At 36.4% G+C, this 23,177-nt stretch overlaps 1 protein-coding gene across 1 annotated transcript; it reads left to right on the forward strand.

Annotated features, from left to right (window-relative positions):
• The first annotated feature begins 361 nt into the window (after positions 1-361).
• On the forward strand, positions 362-14,031 carry LOC143636138 (uncharacterized). The gene is made up of 2 exons (XM_077103807.1): positions 362-726; positions 13,920-14,031. Exons 1-2 carry the CDS (start codon positions 362-364, stop codon positions 14,029-14,031), a joined length of 477 nt encoding a protein of 158 aa, XP_076959922.1.
• The last annotated feature ends 9,146 nt before the right edge of the window (positions 14,032-23,177 follow it).

The raw sequence follows: 23,177 nt of genomic DNA on the forward strand, positions 1-23,177 counted from the left end.
TGGTCAAACCATTCAAGCTGCTCAAGCTCCTCCAGATACCCGTGGGCGTTCTTTCATGATTAACGCCAATCAAGCTCAGCAAAGCGGCGACGTGGTGAACGGTACGTTTCTCGTAAACGACCACTTCGCATCTATTTTATTTGATAACGGTGCCGATATGAGCTTTGTGTCTTTTGAATTTGAACCTTTGCTTGCTAAACCCTGATCTAAGCTTAGAAACTCATATTTTGTTTAGGAAGCTAATGGTAAATCTGTATCAATTGACTTGGTTATTCGAAATTGCAAGTTAGATCTAAATGGCCACAAGTTTTCAATCGATCTCATTCCTATTAAATTGGGAAGTTTTGACATCATAGTAGGCATGGACTGGTTATCCGTTCATCATGCTAAAATTGTTTGCTTCAACAAGTTCATTCGCATCCCGTTTATCGATGGTCAACTCCTTCATGTCTCTGGTGAAAAGCCTTCTCTCTCGAGCTTAAATCTTATTGCTTGTTTCCAAGCCCAAACATACTTACACAAGAAGTATGTGGCACTCGTAGCTCTTGTGGTGGAAAAGAAGGAACGAAAAATTGAAGACATTCCTGTTATTCAAGAGTATCCCGAGGTGTTTCCCGATGATGTTTTAGGTCTTCCTCCTATGCGTGAAGTTGAATTTCGAAATGATCTCGAGCCTGGTGCAACCCCGATTGCTAGGGCTTCTTATCGTCTTGCACCTTCCGAGATGCAAGAATTGTCTAATCAGCTCCAAGAACTTTCGAAAAAAGGGTTCATTCGCCCTAGTTCGTCTCCATGGGGCGCACCCGTTCTTTTCGTCAAGAAAAAAGATAAATGTTTTCGTATGTGTATCGATTACCGCGAGCTCAACAAGCTCACAATCAAGAATCGTTATCCTTTGCCTCGTATTGACGACCTTTTCGATCAACTCCAAGGAGCCTCATGCTTTTCGAAGACTGATCTACGTTCGGGTTATCATAAACTACGCGTGCATGAAGATGATATACCCAAAAACGCTTTTCGGACTCGATATGGACATTACGAATTTAGGGTTATGCATTTCAGGCTAACCAATGCACTCGCGGTGTTTATGGACCTCATGAACCGCGTATGCAAACCATACTTAGATAAATTCGTAATTGTTTTTATTGAATACCTTCTTATTTATTCCAAGTCCAAAGCCGAGCACAGGAAACATCTTCGTTCCATCCTTGATCTCTTAAGGAATGAACAACTTTATGCTAAGTTCTCAAAGTGCGAATTCTGGTTGAATGAAATTCCGTTCTTATGGCACATCGTAAACGAAAAGGGTATCCACGTTGACCCAGCTAAAATCGAAGCCATTAATAATTGGAAAACTCCAACCTCTCCTACCAAAGTTCATTCATTTCTTGGTCTAGCGGGTTACTCTCATCGCTTCATTCTAAATTTTTCCAAGATCGCTTTGCCCCTAACCGCTTTAACTCACAAGGATAAACCTTATGAATGGGGGCCAAAGAAAGATGAAGCTTTTCAAACTCTTAAGCGCATTCTTTGTGATACATCGATCCTTGCACTCCCCGAGGGTAATGAGGATTTTGTTGTCTATTGCGATGCTTCTAATCAAGGCCTCAGTCGTGTCCTTATGAAACGAGGTAAAGTTATCTCTTACGCTTCGCGACAACTTAAGGTTAATGAAAGGAATTATACAACGCACGATCTCGAACTTGGTGTCGTTGTATTCGCGTTGAATATTTGGAGGCATTACCTCTATGGCACTAAGTGTGTGGTATTCACTGACCACAAGAGTCTTCAACATATTTTCGACCAAAAAGATCTAAACATGCGCCAACGATGATGGGCCGAATTACTTTGCGACTACGAGTGTGAAATTTACCACCCTGGTAAAGCGAATGTTGTTGCTGACGCCCTTAGTCGTAAGACCCATGTGAAATCAATGTTGCTTCATAGCGTGATCATTCAAACCGATCTCCAACTTCGTATCCTTGAAGCCCCACATGTCTCTGTCACCGAGGGTAACATGTATGATGAAATGTCCTGTGGTGTCGAGAGTCTAATTGAAACTAAGCGTGATGGTTTGTTGTATTACCTCAATCGTTTGTGGGTTCCTAATCATGACAAGCTTCGCATATTCATCATGGACGAAGCTCATAAGTCTCGATATTCCATTCATCCCGGTGCATATAAGATGTATTTTGATCTACGGTCCACATTTTGGTGGCTCGGTATGAAGAAAGACATCGCATTATATGTGGTAAATTGCCTTACCTTCGCTAAAGCTAAGGCTGAACATCAACGGCCAGCTGGTTTGCTTGTACAGCCACACATGCCTATTTGGAAATGGGAAGATATATCTATGGATTTCGTGTTTCAACTCCCGACTAATCGAAGCCGTCATGATGGTATTTGGGTTATAGTCGACCATTTAATTAAGTTGGCTCATTTCATTCCGATCAATGAAAAGTTCTCAGTTGATCAACTCGCTATGATTTTCGTTCAGCGTATCGTTTGTCGTCATGGTATACCTTTGCGTATCATTTCTGATCGTGATAGCCGTTTTACTTCACATTTCTAGCAATCGCTTCAAACCGCGTTGGAAAATCGATTGGATCTTAGCACGGCCTATCATCCTTAAATCGATGGGCAATCCGAGCGAACGATTCAAACACTCAAAGACATTCTTAGGTCATGTGTCATGGATTTTGGTGGAAACTGGGATTCTCATCTAGATTAGTGCCTGATATGGTGGATACTGAAGCCAAAAGAATCAAGTGCTACATATGAGGGCTGCCACAGAACATCCGCACTTTGGTCAAGACAAGTAAACCTGCTACTTTCAACTCTGTTGTTGACTCGCAGAGATGGTTTACAAAGATCTGGCTGTGGATGAGGTGGTGGTGGAAGAGAAGAAAGAGAAAAAATGGGTTGTTCCTTCTAAACGACCCGGTACTCAGTTGTGGAACCCTAGGGATAAGAATCAAAGAGTGTGAGAGAAGAGGTCGTGTAAGACATGTGGTAAGATGCACGGTGGTAAGTGAAAATGGGGTAAGGGTACGGATGTTTGTCACAAGTCTGGTAAAGATCATGGTGGAGAGTGTAGGCATGGATCGAATGCCTATTACAAGTGTGGGAAGGTGGGGCATTATGCTCCAGATTGCACTACAAAGCCCGTGTGTTACAAGTGCGGTAAGACTGGTCATATGGCGAGGGAGTGCACTGACGGTGAAACTGGATGAAGCGGAAAGAAAGATGCTGATCAAGCAAGGCCACTAGGGCCTTCATGTTAACACAGGAACAAGCCAGACAGATTCCTGATGTTGTGACAGGTACGTTTCTAGTGAACGGTATTTCTACTTCAGTATTGTTTGATTCAGGTGCGAATAGAAGTTTTGTAGCTACGACATTTAGTAAGCTAGCAAGAATGAAATGCTGTCGCGTGCCTGAAACTTTTAAAGTAGAAACCGCGAGTGAAACCTCGGTTAGAATAATGAGAATGGTTAAGGACTGTAAGAGAATTAGAGGGACATGAGTTCCCTGTCACCTTGTATGTCATGACCTTAGGAGGGTTCGATGTGGTTTTGGGAATGGATTGGCTATCTGATTTTGAGGCACATATAGTGTGTAAAAGTAGATTAATAAGTTTAAAATCCTTGGATGGTGGTACGGTGATGGTTTATGGTGATAAGGAAATTCACGGCCTAATGTTATTTCGATGATAAAGGCCGAAGGTTTGTTAAGACGAGGGTGTGGTGCCTACCTAGTGTATGCTGTCAATGCTATGACCGAGGAAAAAGAAGTGAAAGATGTTCCTATTGTGCGCGACTATCCAGAAGTGTTCCCTGAGGACCTTCCGGGCTTGCCACCGGAGTGTGAGATAGAATTTCAGATAGACTTAATATCAGGAGACCAGCGCGTGGTGAAAGCACCTTACCGTCTGGCATCGTCTGAGATGGAAGAATTGATGTCCCAACTACAAGAAATCCTCGATAAAGGTTTTATAAGACCAAGTGTTTCCCCCTGGGGCGCACCGGTGTTGTTTGTTAATAAGAAGGATGGAAGTATGAGAATGTGTATAGACTATTGTCAGTTGAACAAGTTTACGGTGAAGAATAGATATTCGTTGCCACGGATTGATGATTTATTTGATCAACTACAAGGTTCGAGTTGGTTCTCACGAATAGACCTTAGATCAGGCTATCATCAGCTGAAGGTGAAAGAGGTAGACATCCTTTAAATAGCGTTCGAACGTGGTATGGATACTACGGGTTCCTCGTGATGTCGTTCGGTCTAATGAACGCCCATGCAGCATTTTTGGATATGATGAATAGGGTATGTCAGCCTATGTTAGACAAGTCAGCTAACGTTTTCATTGACGATATATTGATTTATTCTAAGAGCGAGTCCGACCATGCTGAACACTTAAGAGATGTATTAGAGAAGCTGAAAGAAGAGAAGTTGTATGCTAAGTTTTCGAAATGCGCATTTTTGGTTGCGAGAAGTGCAGTTTCAGGGTCACGTGATCAATCCTGAAGGGATTACCGTGGACCTAGCTAAGATTGAGGCGATAACAAACTAGAAGACTCCGCAGAACCCGACTGATATACGCAGCTTCTTAAGGTTGGCTGGCTATTATAGGAGATTCATTGAAGGCTTCTCCAAGATAGCTGCACCGTTTACCGAAATGACCCGAAAGTCTGTAGTGTTTAGTTGGGGTAAGTTTCAGGAGGAGGCTTTTGGGTAATTGAAGAAAATACTCACACAAGCTCCAATCCTTGCTCTACCCGAGGGTGACGAGGATTTGGTTGTTTGTACTAATGCCTCGCATCGTGGGTTAGGTTGCGTTTTATGCAACGAGTAAAATTGATAGCTTATGCGTCCAGACAGTTGAAGGTTCATAAGAGTACCTAACCGACACATGATTTAGAGCTAGCAGCAGTAGTGCATGCTCTCAAGATATGGAGACATTATCTGTATGGTACTAAATGTACTATTTATACGGATCATAAGAGTTTAAATACTTCTTCGAGCAGAAATAATTGAGCATGAGACAGAGAAGGTGTTTGAGTTTATTAAGGACTATGACTATGATATCAAATACTAACCTGGTAAGTCTAATGTGGTTGCTGACGCGCTAATCCGTAAGAATGAAGAAGTCATTGCAACAGTGAAGTCTTATAAGTTGATCATTAACTCATATCTCTTTGAAAGGATCATCAAAGTGCAGTCTGAGGTACTTGCCGATGAACGGCTAATGAAGAAAGAGATAATTTTCGGACAGCAAAACGAGCTAATATATAACGCTCATGGTGTGAAGACTAGGTCTGGCCGTATATGAATTCCATGCCATGGAAATCTTAGAGATCGAATCTTAGATGAAGCTCACAAGTCGAGATACTCGATTCATCCAAGATCCACCAAGATGTATCAAAACCTAAAGAGAGACTATTGGTAGTCGGGTATGAAGAATGATGTAGTAGATTATGTCATTAAATGCTTAACTTGTTTGCTGGTCAAAGCTGAGCACCAGAAACCTTATAGGAAGATAAAGCCACTAGAGATACCTGAATGAAAATGGGAACACATCACCATGGATTTCATAACTAAGCTACCCCGTATAGCTAAACATCATGATATCATTTGGGTGGTTGTGGACCGTTTAACGAAAAGTGCTCACTTTCTGCCTATATGAGAGGCCATCTTGTCAGAAACATTAGCAAATGTGTTCATAAAAAAGGTTGTGGCTAAGCATGGAGTACCGCTGTCGATTGTGTCTGATAGAGATACTCTCTTTACTTCAAGATTTGGAAGAAGTTCCATGAAGCTATGGGAACCAGGCTGAACATCTGTACGGCGTATCATCGTCAAACAGATGGGCAGTTTGAAAGGACTATCCAAACCCCTGAGGATATGTTACATGCTTGTGTTTTAGACTTTGGAGGAAGTTGGGATGATCATCTGCATCGGGCAGAGTTCTCCTACAACAACAGCTACCATTCGAGAATCGATATGCCACTGTGTGAGATGTTATATGGTAGACGTTGGAGAACCCCGATATTTTGGGGAGAGATTGGACAGAAACAGATTGGAAGCCTGGAAGTTGTGCAAGAAACCTCATCAAGGTTCGATCAGATCAAGGCAAGAATTAAAGCTTCTCAAGTCCGTCAGAAGTTGTATGCTGATAAGAGGCAATGACCAATCGAGTTTAATGTTGGTGACAATGTGATGCTCAAGGTCTCGCCTTGGAAAGGAATTATTCGCTTTAGAAAGAGAGGAAAGTTAAGCCTGAGGTTCATTGGACCGTTTAAGATTGTGGATCGCATGGGTGAAGTGGCTTACAAGCTAGATTTACCCGATGAGTTAGAAGGAAATCACTCTACCTTTCATGTTTCTCACTTGAGAAAATGCCTAGCTGATGACACGTCGCATGTGCCATTAGTAGACATCGAGGTTGATGAACAGTTAAACTATGTCGAGCAGTCTGTAGAGATTGTTGACCGCAAGGAAATGCAACTTCGTCATAAAGTTATCCCTTTGGTAAAGGTGATATGGAAGCACTGTAAAGGATCAGATGCTACTTGGGAAGTTGAAGATGAGATGCGCAAGTTTTACTCGGGATTTTTTTAGTAGTAGTTAGGTTTCGGGGACGAAACCTCTTTAAGGAGGGAAGACTTGTAACATCCCGTTTCTCGTTTCCCGTTTTTGTTAATAAAATAATAATAATATTAGTAATTATGAGATGGTCTTATGTTGGGTTAAATAAATGTGGGTGATGAACTTGGGTTAATAAGGAAGGAAGAAAAAAAACCATGGGCGTAAGCCCATGACCCAAGGTATAAGTACCATAATTATCCATTAATTCCCCCATTCTCATCCATTCCATACACCATCCAAAGCACATACTTAATCTCCCTCTCTCTATTTCTCTCTCTATCCGAAATAGCCAAGAAAACTCGAGCATCGATCTGAGGTAATAACGTATGATATCAAATGGATCCTAAACCGCTAGATCTAGTCGCGAAATGATGAGCCAACACCCTCAATCATGAAAGTCACGAGATCCAGATGGAATCGGGTATAAACCGATCAAAAGAAGAGCTTAGGGGTCACCCTAGCTTGGATCTGGATCGAATGGGACGAAAAACGGAGAAAACAAAGGAAAAACGGGTGAGATCTCGCTTTTCCGGTGAGATCTCGGTTTTCCGGTGACGACGGCGCCGGAAAACGGCGTACGAGGATAAGAGGTGTCAGGGAATGTTTCTGTCATTTTCTGACCTAACCTTAATTCGTTACGGAAAACTAACGAATCAGTTGCATTCGTTATGCCATTTGTTATACCCATTTGTTAAGGAAGAGTAATGAATGAGCAGTTATTCGTTATGCCCATTCATTAAGGAAGAATAACGAATGAGCAGTCAGTCGTTAAGAAAGAATAAGGAATGAGCAGTCATTCGTTATGCTCATTCATTAAGGAAGAATAACGAATGAGCAGCTATTCATTATGCCCATTCGTTAAGGAAGAATAACGAATAAGCAGCCATTCGCTATGCCAATTCGTTATAATAGAGAAATAACGAAGGAGCCTCATTAATTAATGAACTGGATAACGAATTAAGTTTGTAAGAATAACAGAAAGGTCCCTAGACTTAGGAAAGAATGGTTTAATTACATAGAAGCCCTTGGACTTTATTAATTGATAAAAGAAAGATTAATGAGTTAACAATAAAATATTATTATGAAATCCTAATGGAAAGGGTGTTAAGATAGTTAATGAAAATAAAATTTTTCCAAGCTGACCTGGCAGCTTAACCTCAGCCAAGGACTACCTGTGATACCCGGCAAAATAAAAGTATTATTATATTTCATAAACGAGATTAGGACATGTTTAGGCTACATTAAGTGAAGACTAAGACCCATAAGTTAAATATAGTATTTTAAGCTAAGAATGAAGGGAATATATATATATATATATATATATATATATATATATATATATATATTGTAAAACATGTGAGAAGTGAGACGGAATAAAGAAATTCCGGTGATAAATAACGGAGAAACGAACGTATTCGATTAAACGTGTGAAAATTTAACCCGACATTCAAGAAGGTGTCCAGGGGTGAGTCCATTTGAATATTTTATAGGATCGAAAATCAAGAACACAGGCGAAAACATGGCTCAATTCTGAGTTATAACGAAGCGGGAAAATGCAAATTAGTATTTTCGAACAAGGTTGTTAAAGCTCATGTACCAATGAGCTTGTAAAAGTTGATATTATCTCCGTAATTGAGGTTTATTATTTGGATAAAATAAACCGAATAGACACCATAATTTTGGATGAGTTGTTTTTGGGAAAATCAACTATGCTATGTTTATTAAGTTCGGAGTAACACATAACCGACACCGGTAAACGATCGATAATAAATTATTATCGGATATAATAAATTAACGAGACAAATTTAAGTCGAGAACGGAATAATTGTTTTGATGAAATGAATTGGAAAATACAACGTCACTCGAAGTAGCGGGATCGTTGAAGCGAGAAATCGAAATGCAATCGTAAAACTCATTCCAAACCGCACCTATATAAGGTGGGTCACCCCACTTTTTATCCATTTAACAACATATTTTCTGAAATCTAGAGATAGAGAGTAGAGAAAAGGCAGAGAATTCCGGTGGTGGAGCGGGGAGGTCCGGCGGTGGTGCGTGGCGGTCCGGCGGTGGTCGGTGGTGGCCGAATTCCGTATTTTACCCGGAACCATTTTTCGACCTCCCGAACGCAATGGTAAGCTTCGATCGTCCTAATTTTGAGCTTAAGTTTGGTAAAAACAAGTTTTAAAATCTGGATAGATTGTATTATTCTTGCATGTCCACAAAGATCGGTCTATAACCGAAGATCTAACGGTCCGATCATCTTGATATCTTTACAGAGGGTTCCTAACCCATAGATAATCATTTTGAACGGTGGAGATGAGGATTGGAGTTTTTTAGACTGGGTTTCTAAACCCGTTTTATTGTTCAGCTCGTTGGGCGGATTTTGAAATCACAGCTCTAATAAAATACAGATTACCGGAGATATGGCCATCGGATCGAGCTGAAATTTTCGGTGAACCTTTCTAACATATAGATATTTGATTCCACCAAAGGGATCTATGATCAGATGTTTATATGGTGAGTTATAAGATTAGTAAGTTACTGGTCAGATTATAGAACTAAAATAGTTTCTTAAAACGAGTTGCATGTAGGTTTTAAGGTGTCGTACGGACGATCCGAGATCGGAGAAACATTCGTGACACAAAAAAGAACGCGTTGATGTATCCGGATCGCATTGCATGCGGGTTTTGAGCAGATTTCTAGATTCGAACCGTACGCGAGGAGGTATATCATTTATATCTTTAAGTGTTGAAAGAATTGGATAACAAGAAAAATAATATAAATATTGTTATCGGAAATAACTTTGACAATGAAAATCTTGTTAATAATTATTTAGAAAACCACTAGATACTATCGAGTGATAAAAATGGTACAATTGAGACTTGGACGATTTCGTGCGTTTGTATATATTTATAAACACGATATTTGGACTGAAATAGTTTACCCGGATAGTGACCACAATTAATATTAAAAATAAATATATATACTTTTAGAAAATGTAAATTTTTATATAAAATATGAAAACAAAGTTTTTATATTAAGAATATTAATATAACACATTTCGGTATAAATAATAATAACGATTATATTATGTTTTGTTAAGAAAGTGGTATATAATATATTTGTCAGAATTCAAACGCTCGTCTATTAACAAAAGAATATTATATTTTAAAATAACTATATATACTTTTGTTAAATAACGTCCAAGTGTAGTTTCAAAATCATATATTAGTTTTACAACGATTATTTGAAACTATGGTGCTCCAATATATTTTTATAAGATATTTTAAAACATTCGATTCAGTTACGATTTTTCCTAAACAAAAAAAGTTTGTACTTTAGTTATTAAAATTATAATAAATAAGACACGTGAGGATAAATAAATTAAGTGATGATAGGATTCCATTTGTATCTATGTTTATGTGTTAATATACTTGGTATTAAACATAGGAATCTGGTTATCATTTGGATGACTATTAATAAGATCTTGAAGTTGAATGGCATATTATCACACATAAATGTTATTTGAGCTGAGGCAAAGGTGAGTTTTCTCGTAAATCCCCACTTTTAAATGTTTTAATGATATATAAATGTTTTTTTTTGGGGGGAAGTATGTAAAGAAAAGGGCTATATATTCTACAAATTGTGTTAAATGGGATGAGTCATTATAAAAGGAAAAACCGTTAACCTAGGAAAAGGGCCTAAAAATATTGGTAGATCTATCGGGGCGACGCCCCCCCACTCTTCCAGTCACTCTGGTTGAAAAGGTGGGAATATTTTGATTTTGGTATGTTTCGAGTTTATTATAATGATAGTCATACATGTGTTGTACTCTTTGCCCGTTTACAGCTAACACGTTTTGTTTAAGAAATATATAGCTATGTTTGGAAAAGTGGAAATTAAATTCCCATTGAAAAGAATGGTGAATAATGAAATTTATCATTGAAAAGAATGATGAATAAATAGGAGTAAAGTTGAGAACTGTTACATCCTAGTTTTTAATTGAGAAACTCACCAACATTCGTGTTGACAAAATTATTTTAACATACTTTTCAGATAAATGAAGAAAATGGATGCTTCGTGAAGAATTCGGGAAAATGGTGTTGTGCGTTTGAATTAATGATAGTTGGACTTGTAATTTAAAATAGAACCGTGCATGTTGACACGTGTAAAACTCTGATATTTAATAAAGTCCAACTAATTGTTCATTATATTGAATATGATTGGCTGAACAGCGTCTGTCACCTCCCAAATTAACAAAATTAAGTCTTCAGTTGCCAAGTTAACGATTTTGGGGTGTGACACTACCGCCCCTAAAACCCTGATGCCAGGGGCGCTGCCCCCGGACCCCCGTTCGTTGAGGGATATAATTAAACTAGAAACACGATATGGGTAGTTATTGTTAGTTGATACGTGTAATTGTTATACAGTTAGTCGCGCACAGCTAAAGAAAGGAATAACCATTAACGGTGAACGTAACAGAACGCAGGTGAGTTTCTAGCCCCATTTTCATGTTATGTTTTCGGGGTTGTGTGCATACTCAATGTGAATGTTAATACACTTACCTTAAATGGTAAGTGTATGCTATGATGATTGATGTGATAGTAAGTATGAATGTTATGAATGTATGCTTGCCGGTACGTGAAGGATCTTCGGATATTGCACGTATCGCCAAGAAAGGTGTGTCTTATATAAGATGCATGAATGATGTATGAATGAGAAAGAATATGTATGAACGTATAAAATAGAATGTATGTATGAACAAGCGTAGGAATGGTTGATTAGATATAGAAGGAAGGGACCTGCCCATAATAATATCTGAGATAGAGAAGGAAAGGACCAGACCCTAATAATATCTGAGATATAAAAGGAAGTGACCAGACCCTAATAATATATGAGATAGAGATGGAAGGGACCAGACCTTAATAATATCTGAGATATAGAAGGAAGAGACCAGACCCTAATAATATCTGAGATAGAGAAGGAATGGACCAGACCCTAATAATATATGAGATAGAGAAGGAAGGGACCAGACCCTAATAATATCTGAGATGGTAAAGATAGTTATGTATGTATTATGAATGTATGAATGTATGAAAGAAATAAAGAGATTATGTATGTACGATTGAAACAAAGGTAACAGGCAGGCTTAGTATGCAATATGTATCTACGGATACGTATATATATATATATATATATATATAAGTATGTGAATGTATTTATGTTTCCTGATTAACTAGAACTCACTCAGCGTAGCTGACTTTTAGTATGCATGCAGGTGAGTAGGATGAGACATCTGGCTTGAAGAGGGACACATGGCAGATGAATAAAGAAGCTGGCATCTGAAGACTCAGTTGTTAATGTTTGAACTAAAAGACATGTTTTATGTTTTGTTTTTAAAGACAAGTATCGATTGTTTGTAATGAATGATTGAAATATTTTTATTCCGCGAAAGTTTTAATTCACTATGATATTTCAAACTGTGTTTATTAGTAAATGCAACGACAATGTAGGGCACCGGGAACGGGGCCTTACAAAAATGTCGTAACTCATGGTTTAAACCATTTTCACCCATAACCCATTGATAACATGGATTAATGAGAAGAGAGATTAGAAGATTAGGAGAGAATCTACTTATACTATTAAATCCATGAGGATTTTGGACACTTTTCTTCATCCTATTGGTCAATTCCTATAGATTCTATGTATACTAGGTTATTTGCCCGTGGGCGCCACGGGTGGAAAAATATAAATCATATAACATCCACACGTAATATGAAAGTTGAAAACATAATGTCATATATACTTGTGGAGACGACAACATGATATATAAATGTTAATAATACCGGTAACAAAATAAAAGATTATTAAACATAACTTTCAACGAAATAACATCCATTTTAAAATTATTATATAGATAATTAAAACTTCAAAATGAGAATTTCATAAATTACTAAATAGTCCTTATAAACCACATTTGTAGTTCTCTCTTAACAGTACGTAAAACATCCGAAGTTCGTTCACGTACCTGCAAGCATTTATTCATAACATAACATAACTATCACATCAATCATTATGACATGCACTTACCATTTAAGGTAAGTGTATTAACATTCACATTGAGTATGCACACAGCCTCGAAAACATAACAAGGAATGGGACTAGAAACTCACATGAGTCCTGCTTCTTTCTAAGTTTATAGTAATACCATTCTTTAGCAGTGCACGACTAACTATATAATAATTACAAGTATCAATTAACTATCTCTAACTATATCATACTTCTAAGTTATTGCAAACCCTCAACGAACGGGGTTCCGGGGGCAACGCCCCAGGCAGCTGGGTTCTAGGGGCACTGCTAAAGAAGGGTATTACTAAAAACATGTGAGAAGTTGTCAGGGGCAGAGCCCCTGGCTGGGGTTAAGTTGTCAGGTCAGCTTGGAAAAAAATTATTTTCATTAACTGTTCTTTACTAAAAAATTATTTATAATTCTATGTCTGGATTATTCTAATCAAATCTAAGTTCAATTCGAATGACAAATTAAATTCGAATGGACCTTCTATTCTAATGGACCTTCCATTCGAATGGGCAGATTCTATTCGAATGGACCTTCCATTCGAATAACAGATTCTATTCGAGTGGACCTTCTATTCGAATGGATCTTCCATTCGAATAGGTAGATTCTATTCGAATGGACCCTCCATTCGAATAGCAGATTCTATTTGAATGGACCTTCCATTCAAATGAAAGATTCTATTCGAATCGACTTTCCATTTGAATGGCTGATTCTATTCGAATGGGCTTCTATTCGAATGAACCTCTATGTGAATGGACTTCTATTCGAATGGTCATTCGATTCGAACACTTTTCCACATCCAATTCGATTGCTTGCTAAACCAGAGGTTTCCTTCAAAATTTGGTTCATATACTTTCCATCTATTCCACTTTCTATTCGAATACTTCTTATTCGAACACTTTTTACTCCAAAATCTTCCATTCGAATACATTTCTATTTGAACGCTTCCACTGTAGCTTTTAATATCAGTATTACCACATGTTTTAACATCCATTCACATATTTTTGTATTATATCACCTTTTAAACGTTTTTCTTTCTATCATAGACCAAGATCTAGCTCGTTTAACTATAAAGTTTAAACATTTATTGAGTTCAAACTCATTTAAGCTAGATCTAGGGTTTTTATATGAACCGTACGTGCCCATAGGTTCTTCAAATCCTCTTTTAACATAAAGTTTACATTATATGGTATAGCTTCATCGATGATGGACAGTCGATTTGCCGGATCAATGATATCAAGGGGGAGATCCGTGGAAGAGGATGGAGGCGTGAAAGATGGGATAATTGGTTTGAGTTATTAGGGTAAAATAGTTACGTTGTCATGAATGCAGAATAATATAAATTAATAATCATTTAATAGAAATGAGTTGTCTAGTATTTTAATTTACTTTGGATTTATTTTATTCACATGAAAAATAGAGAAGTGGTAGATAAAAATGGAAATGTTAAAAATAGACCAATATGAAGAGGCCATGTTGACTTAAACTCTATTGTTTTAATAGTATAAGTAGATTATGTATTTTAAGATTTTCTTGAAATTTAAATAATTCTAAATTAAACTGTATTTCTTTCTTTTTTTTGGATGGACCCGTTTATGTTTTTATTTTGTTTTAAAGACAATAAATGACTTAAATCTTGGTTTAATATTTTTAACTTTTTCATATATATTTAAGAAAGACATTAAGTTTTCAACTGTTTTAATGTTATTCCCATAATCTCGGACATATATCTAACAAATCACATATCTTTTGCGATTGCAATTACAATCGTTGACGTGAATTCAACACAATTTATGTATATTTTAAAAGGTTTTAAAATAACTTCTATGTTTAAAAAACTTAACAAAATTATGATGTTCTTTAACATCTTATATAATATTGCAGTAACACAATACTATTTTCATTGCAAGTCCTTTTTTTCATTTTAATTTTTCTTAGTGTTGTAATTTATTTGTTTTCATTTGATTTTTGTTAGCCCTTTACTCAATCTGAAAACTCATTTATTTTTTTTTCATGCATCAATTATGTGATTCAAAAGGGGACAAGAAGGCATTTCTAGATCGTGTAAGCATTCTTTTAGTATTTTTTTGCATTTGCTAATATTAATGTATTCTACGTCTTAATTAGCTTTACGTTTTCAGCCATCACCTGATTGTTGTAGCAGATTCGTTTGCTAGAAAGGCATATGGATAGGTAATACAAGGATTACCATTGGAAGCTTCTGGTTTAGCGGTTATTATGAGATTAAATCTTCTTGAGGTAATTAATCATATTGTAAGTTCAACCTCTATTATGCCTTGAATGAGATTGGAAGAATTAATGTTGTAGTTAATTATGAGAAATGTTAATTAGTGTTTCAATGTTTCATATATGTAAAAAAATGTCATGTACAACTGTTCTCTTTCTTTTACAACTTTGATCTACGCCCTGCTGCTGAATGGTTGTATTCTTTAACTGTCACAAAATAGTTAATAATCAATTGTGCATTTGTGTGAGCAAACTCAAGATTTAGCCGAAAATAATTTTGCAACTAAGTTAAACATTTTGGAAAGATAACAAGAGAATAAGTTGTACAAGCCCCATAATAAGTAACACTTTTTTTTTTACAAAACATAATAATGGTAAGATGAGTTCTAGCAAAAATAGATAAATAAGGAGACTGAAGGATTGTAGCTTCGTTACATTTGGAATTATGATAATCGGAAAAATTGTGGCAATTTTGACTCTATTTCTGTAAAAGTTGAGTTATGGGATAGTTTGACTTTTTAGTTGAATTTGACCAAAAAGTCAATGTATTAAATAACGACACTAGATATACCTAAAGTTTTTGGTTTAATTTCATTATTTTTATTGTGTTATAACAATGCCTATTCTCAGTTTTTTTAATTTTATATCTTTTTTATGCTTGCAAGCTTCAAGAACGTATGTGGATTCTAATGACAAATCCTCAGAGGTGAGTTAATATATACAATTTATTTTCCAGTTTTGATATGTTACTTATTATATGAACACTAACCAAAAAAAATATGGGTCTTATTAATAGTAGATGTTATCTATTTGTTTGGACAACAATACTATATTCAACTTATCTTAGGTCATTCAATTTTAAATAACCAAAAAATATTGGTACAAGACCAAAAGATGATCTCAAATATGATGCTGATACCTTTATTTCTCTAACCGCTATATTTGAATGTGTTATTCTTTTGGAACCTGGTAATACATACGTGTAAAATTTTAGTTATAACTATTGTGTATTTTATAAATAAATTGTTTGGTTTATATATTGAAATATTTAGAACTCAAAACCGGTTTAAAAATGGTTTGGTTTGGTCAATAAAAGTCAAAATCAGTTTATAATTATTTTTCGTTCGGGTTGAAACCGGTTTCTTGACTAGGTTACGATCGATTTCGGTTCGGGTTTGACCGGGTTTTGCCGGTTTCGTTTCGGTCAACAGGTTTGAAACTTCTTTGTTGGAGAAAATTAAAACACGGTTAAGAACCTAAGGTTTCAATCGGTTCCAAACCGGTTTCTAAATAATCGATTTCAAATCAAACGGGGTCGATTCGGGAATCTGGTTTATTTACCCACCTCTAGTTACATGTATATCAACATTTTTATAGTGGAAAGTTCACTTGATTGAATATGCAAATTAACGGTTGACAAATATTATGGATAGTTTCTTTTGGAAATCTATTATATGAAGATCCATCTTTTAAAAGTAACACAACTTAGGTTGTGTTTGTTTTTGCTTCAAATGTCTGCAAAAGGCTTATGTCTGCGGGCGCGTAGACATGTATGGCCCCAATCCCGGTGCCCTACTTTGGCGTTGGATTTACTCATAAACACAGTTCTAAATATTAGACTTAATTAAAACTTTCGCGGAATAACATTCATTACAAAACATTCATAACTTGTCTTTAAAACATAACTTAAAACATGTCTTTTTTGTTCAAACATTAACAACTGAATCTTCAGATGCCAGCTTCTTTATTCATCTGCCTTATGTTCCCCTTCAAGCCAGCTGTCTCATCCTACTCACCTGCGTGCATACTAAAAGTCAGCTACGCTAAGTGAGTTCTAGTTAATCAAGAAACATACAATACATTCACATATTTATATATACATATTCATAGATACATATTACATACTTAGCCTTTTACCTTTGTTTCAATCGTACATACCTAATCTCTTTATTTCTTTCATACTTACATACATTCATGATACATACATAACAATCTTTACTATCTCAGATATTTTTAGGGTCTGTTCCCTTCCTTCTCTATCTCAGATATTATTAGGGTCTGGTCCATTCCTTCTCTATCTAATCAACCATTTCGATGCTTCTTCATACATACATTCTATTATATACGCTCATACATATTCTTACTCATTCATACATCATTCATGCATCTTATATAAGACAACTTTCCTGGCGATACGTGCAATATCCGAAGATCGTTCACATTGCATAATTCATAACATAAAGTAATGACTATCACATCAATCATTATGACATACGCTTACCACTTAAGGTAAGTGTATTAACATTCACATTTAGTATGCACACAACCCCAAAAAAATAATAAGGAACTGGGGCTAGAAACTCACATGCATTCTGTTACGTTCCCAGTTAATGGTTATTACTTTCTTTTAGCTGTGCGCGACTAACTACATAACAATTACACGTATCAATTAACAATCACTACCCATATCGCGTTTCTAGTCTTATTATAACCCTCAACGAACAGGGGTCCGGGGGCAGCGCCCCTGGCAATGGGGTTCTAGGGGCGGCAACCCCTAGCAGGGTCCAAGGGGCAGAGCCCCTAGCTGGGGTCGAGCTGCCCCTGAACCGTCTTAACACATTTTTCATTAGAAATTCTAATTTATTATTTTATTGCTAGCTAATTCATAAAGTTCGAGGGCTTCTTTGTAATTAAATCATTTTATTCTAAGTCCACGGAACTTTCTATCATTCCTTCAAGACTAATTCGTTATCCTGACCCTTAACGAATTAGGTTCATTCGTTACTTCGTAACAAATGGATCTTTATAACGAATTGACCTCATAAAGAATTGGTCTTTATAACGAACTGGCTTTTATAACAAACTGACCTTTGTATCGAACTCGCCTTTAACGAATGATCATAACGAACTTCTTTAAATTCGTTATTTCTCCTTAACGAATGGGCATAACAAATTGTTGTTAATTCGTTATTCCTCCTTAACGAATGGACATACCGAATTGTGGTTAATTCTTTATTCCTCCGTTAACGAATTAGGGTTAGGTCAGAGAATGTCCGAAACATTCTCTAACATGTTTAACCTCGTACGTCGTTGTTTGGCGCCGTCATCGCCGGAAAAACAGAATCTCGCCGGAAAAACGAGATCTCACTCGTTTTCCACCGTTTTTCGCCGTTTTTCGTCCCGTTCGTTCCAGATCTGAGCTAGGGTGACCCCTAAGCTCATATTTTGATCGATTTATACCCTATTTCATCCGGATCTCGTGACTTTAAAAGTTTAGGGTGTCGGCTCGCCGTTTAACGACTAGATCTAGCGGGTTTGGATCTATATAATATCATAATGTTATTACCTCGGATCACTACTTGGGTTTTCTTACGCTTCTTGTTATGGTGGTTTAAGGAATAAGAAGGCTTGGATGACTCGGGTTTCGAATCTTTGAGTTCGGTAGAGGGTTTATCAGCAGGTTTCTTTGAACCTTTCAATGTCAAAGTCCCGGCTTTAACATTATTATCGATCAAGGTTGCAGCAAGATTGATCGCGTCTTCAAGTTCCTTAGAAGCACTACTCAAGACGATATCTTGGATTTATCTCAGTAGTCCCCGAATGTACTTATCGATGGCACGCGAGGATGGGGGAACAAGGTGAGGTATCAACACACTGAGTTCATTGAAACGAGTCGTGTAAGTTGTGTGCTCACCACTCTCTTCTTTGAGGTTCCAAAACTCAGCTTCAAAATTCATGAGCTCATTTGGAGGGCAGAACTGCTTGTTCATCAATTCTTTCAATTCATCCCATGGCATAGCCATGGCAGCTTCGGCACCACGAATTGACTTTTCCTTCACCCACCAGGTAAGTGCCCCTTTTTCCAAGACACTTGTAGCAAAACGGGTTAGCTTTTCATCGGGACACTCAATGTGAAGGAATTTGCTATCCATCTTTTCGTACCACCGAAATAGGGCAGTGGCACTTTGAGTCCCATCAAACTTTGAGGGATTGGTACTAGTGAAAGTCTTAAACGAATAATGAGATGCTTTAGGCTCAGACGAAGCAGGGTTGATGCTAGTAGTGAGGTTTCAATGAATTTGGGTCATCATGTCGGGAAGTACCACGGTGAGTTGCTTAGTGATTTGGGCAGTCAACTTGCAGCTCGAAGTTCCAGAAGAATGACGCTTAAAGTGACAGGAGGTCATTCTACGAATAGTGATAACGAGAATCGTGAAATTCGTAATAGGGTATAAATTTATTGCTAAAGTTTGTTTAAAAATAAATAAATAAATAAAAATTATAAAATTGATAATAAATATTGTGTGGAACTTAGAGTTTTCATGAACCACTATGGACTCTTATTTTCCAAAAATCAAAGAAATTCAAAATCAAACCGAACTGAAAGTTGGGTATTCGTGTATCACCACGACTTGACAGACTTTCAGTTAAAACACATTGTAAAACATTGAGGGTCGGAGCCACACGTCGCATGAACCTTAGGAGTGCAACCATATTCTTTCACAAAGAGAACATGGTCACGTTTGAAAACTTAAGGTTGTGATTCATATGGCGTTGAAAGTGGTATGCTTTGGCTTAATAGAGTTCATGCCCTTTCCTAACTCTCTAGGTAAGCAACCGGGTCCGCGTCTGATTGGGATTTATGTGCATTGCTTATCCTTAGGTTTCAATAACCTTGGTGTCAAGAGTTTCGGAAAACAAGCACGTCCCCCTTACAGTTTACTACATATGGCCATAAAGAACCATCTTTAAGAAGAAGAAATATCGGAACACCACAATAAAAATCAATTATTAATAATGTTTGAAAAATCTTTGTTTTTAGGCATAAGCCTTGGACTTGTGTGTGCTTTGTGTACATGAGGCGCAAATTAATTGACAATAAAGTATTAAGCAAGTGCATTGAACAATCATATAAGGCCCATATAATTTTCTAATCATGCAACCTAGACAATTAAGCAAATAAACTATAACTAACCAGAACACTACGTCTAATGCCATATCTTATAGTCACGGCTTTACTACCAATTTGTAACACCCCGGCTAAAGTGGAATACGCCCGAGTGTGACGTACAGATTGTGCAAAACACATGTGACACTATTAAGTGACAATATTATCATTAATTCATTCAAATCTCAAGTACACAAGTTGTTCTAATAAACAATTACAAAGGAAAGAAATAAAGCGAACATCAACTTTGTTTATTATTTAAGTAACCTAATCTCTAGTGTCTTCATCCATGTCATCCTCTAATAATGGTATCTGTAGCATATGTATAAAATAATGTCAACTAACTTAATAGTTGGTGAGTTCACACAGTTTGATATAAGTACATAAAAACCATGCAATTCCATGAGACAAGTGAAATAATCGCGCAAATAAGTTCCTTTCCAATTGGGATTGTGCACCAACGTATACTGTGGCCCTTTTCCACTCATAACAACATGGTCCTGAGTGCAAAGGGGGGGGGGGGGGGCGTATGATCATACTTATTGAGGCTAGCATGTGCAAGTAAGTTCGAGCAAGTAATCAAGTAAACACACAAGTCCATGTAATGAATTGTAGTTTGTAAATAAAATAATAAATACTTGAGTTTACAAGGTACATATGCTACCCCCAGAAGTAATAAAGAGTAAAAAGGGGGTGTGAGAAACTCACCTTTGAAATTGAGAAATAACATGGAATTGTTGGGTTTTAACAAGATTATCAAAGCCATATAAACCCATTTATATGAAAAACGCATCGGATTAATTAGTTTAAAATCTTGTTATGTTGATTAATATAAAACCCGTTTTATATGTAAAACCCAAGCCCCGGATCCATATACGAATTTGCATGCATACAAAACAACATCCATAGGGGTTTATGTAATACAACCTTTCAAGATGCAAGAAAGATGAATGAGATGATGGTTCGAATAGCAAGCCTTCAATGGAGAAGTGCCTCAAGCTTGTATACCCAACGAGCTCCAACAAACACCTTGGTTGCTAGGGTCCTAACACTTGATGCAAGAACAAACCCTTTTGTTCTTATTCTTCTTGTGGTTCTCGGCTCCTAATGGAGAGAAAAGAAAGAAGAGATGTGTGGGTGTGTGAGAGAGTGTAGAGATTATTCACCCAAGAATTATTATCCTCTAATCCCTCTCTTGCATGTCTTGAAAGAAACAAAAGGAGGAGAGAGAATAGGGAAGAGGTTTTTCCCACCCAAAATTCAAATCCCCTTTTATTACTTACAATTTATTTACTTATAATGTTTATGTTATAAACATAACATAAGTAACATGCAATATGTCATTTAACCAATTTAAATAACATCTCTCTAAATATAAATTATCCATATAATTTATTTAACACACAAATACAAATATTTAGAAAACCCAATTTTCAAATATTATAAGTGTTGATAATCATTACTTAGATTATATCTAATAATAATTATCGTGGCGTTTGTCTAGCTTGTTATTGGGTATGACCCGACTTGGATCAATACGAACTAGCCACATCAACTCTAATATGTGTCTTGGGCAGATCTATTCCAACATGAATAATAAGCGAAGATGCGTTAAAGGAACCGGAGCGGTGAACCTCACAAACTATATATAAAAGAAAGTAAGTACAAATGTAAACGCTAACTAGCGGGATTATTGAAATTAAATTGATATAGTTTTATGTTAGAGATTATAAATTAACTTAGTATATTTTAAGGTATTTTATTATATAATATCTATTTTTATCTTTAACGGATTTTAACGGTTTATGATTATATTTACGAGATTGGAAGTTTATAAAGTTTATCACAGATAACTATTGATTTTAACGAAGTTATAACTTATTAGTGTTAAAAGTTAACAAATGATATTAATTAAATAATATAATATTAGTTCGGGTTTTTACGAAAACTTAACGGAAAGTATGAAAGTTGGTGTTTAGGTGAAAAATAATTTATAAAAGTTTTTATCTGACATAAAATAATTTTATTTTTAATAATTTTTATTAATTTTAAATTATTTTTTTAGTAATAAATAAAAGATTGTAAAACAAATGTAAAACAAAAGGTGTACTGGCCTGGGTTCGAACCCGGGTCCTCAAGATGGCATGCATAAGTCTTAACCACCAAACTAGTTTGATATTATGTTAAAATGATGGAATCAAATATATATATATATATATATATATAATTTCAACTTCATCTTCTTCCCCAAAACCCTAAGATTTCCAATTGATTAAACCATGCCATGCTCGCTAATTTAAAGTTAGGGGTTTTATTTTGTGACTTAAAATGATTGAAAACCGTATAACACTTACTTGATTTGGGGCCGGAATGGTGGTGAACGGAGTTTGGCCGGAGACGGATCTTGGATGAAAGATTATTAGATTTTAAAGAGTCTTTTTGTGTAAAATGATGTTGTGAACAAGTTTAGACTATGGTTAGGGTCCTATTTATACTAGAATTAGGAGCGTATAATAGTTAATGATCGTTAATGCGTTTTGAATAATATTAGGCGGTTATACGATTAATCCGACAATTTTTGGTTGTTATTATGTGTTATTATTCTTGATTAGTGATTATAATTAGCGGAGAATGTGACAATCGTCAATTTCAGGTTAACTCCGTTAACTCCGTTAACTCAACTCCGTCAATTCAAACTTTAGATCACTGAATCTATAACGCACACCTCATTACATTTAAACTAGGGTTTAAATGACGCTTGACACTTACTACATGTGTAGTCTTTCGGGAATTGCACCGAAACGCAAACGAGTTGACGCAAACGATTAGTGAATAAACAAAAAAACGTCAAAACAATAATTATGTGATAATTATGTGTTAGACATATGTGTTACTTGATTATGTTATGTGGAATGCTAAACAAGAAACAAGAACCCAATTAATTAAGCTAGAGATGTAACATTTGGAAGTTTAGAGACTAAAGTGTAACATGTTATTATTATTAATATTCTAAAACCCTAACCTCTCCTCCCTCTCCCTCTTCCCAAAACCGACGGCCAACCCCCCCCCCCCCCCTCCTCACAATCGGTTCACACACACACACATACCTCTTGGATTTTGATCTTGTCTTTCACAATTGAAGCATCCTATATCCGTTTCTAGCCATCTCCTACCTTCCTATTGCTTGTATTGGTGCTTTTTAAGGTATAAATTACAAACCCTAGGTCCTATTTTTCCTATGTATGGTGTTCATATGAT

The sequence above is a fragment of the Bidens hawaiensis genome, unplaced genomic scaffold (genome assembly GCF_021521415.1).
Source record: "Bidens hawaiensis isolate Kalapana, Puna unplaced genomic scaffold, B.hawaiensis_p1.1 tig00000566_1, whole genome shotgun sequence".
Taxonomy (NCBI): Eukaryota; Viridiplantae; Streptophyta; class Magnoliopsida; order Asterales; family Asteraceae; genus Bidens; species Bidens hawaiensis.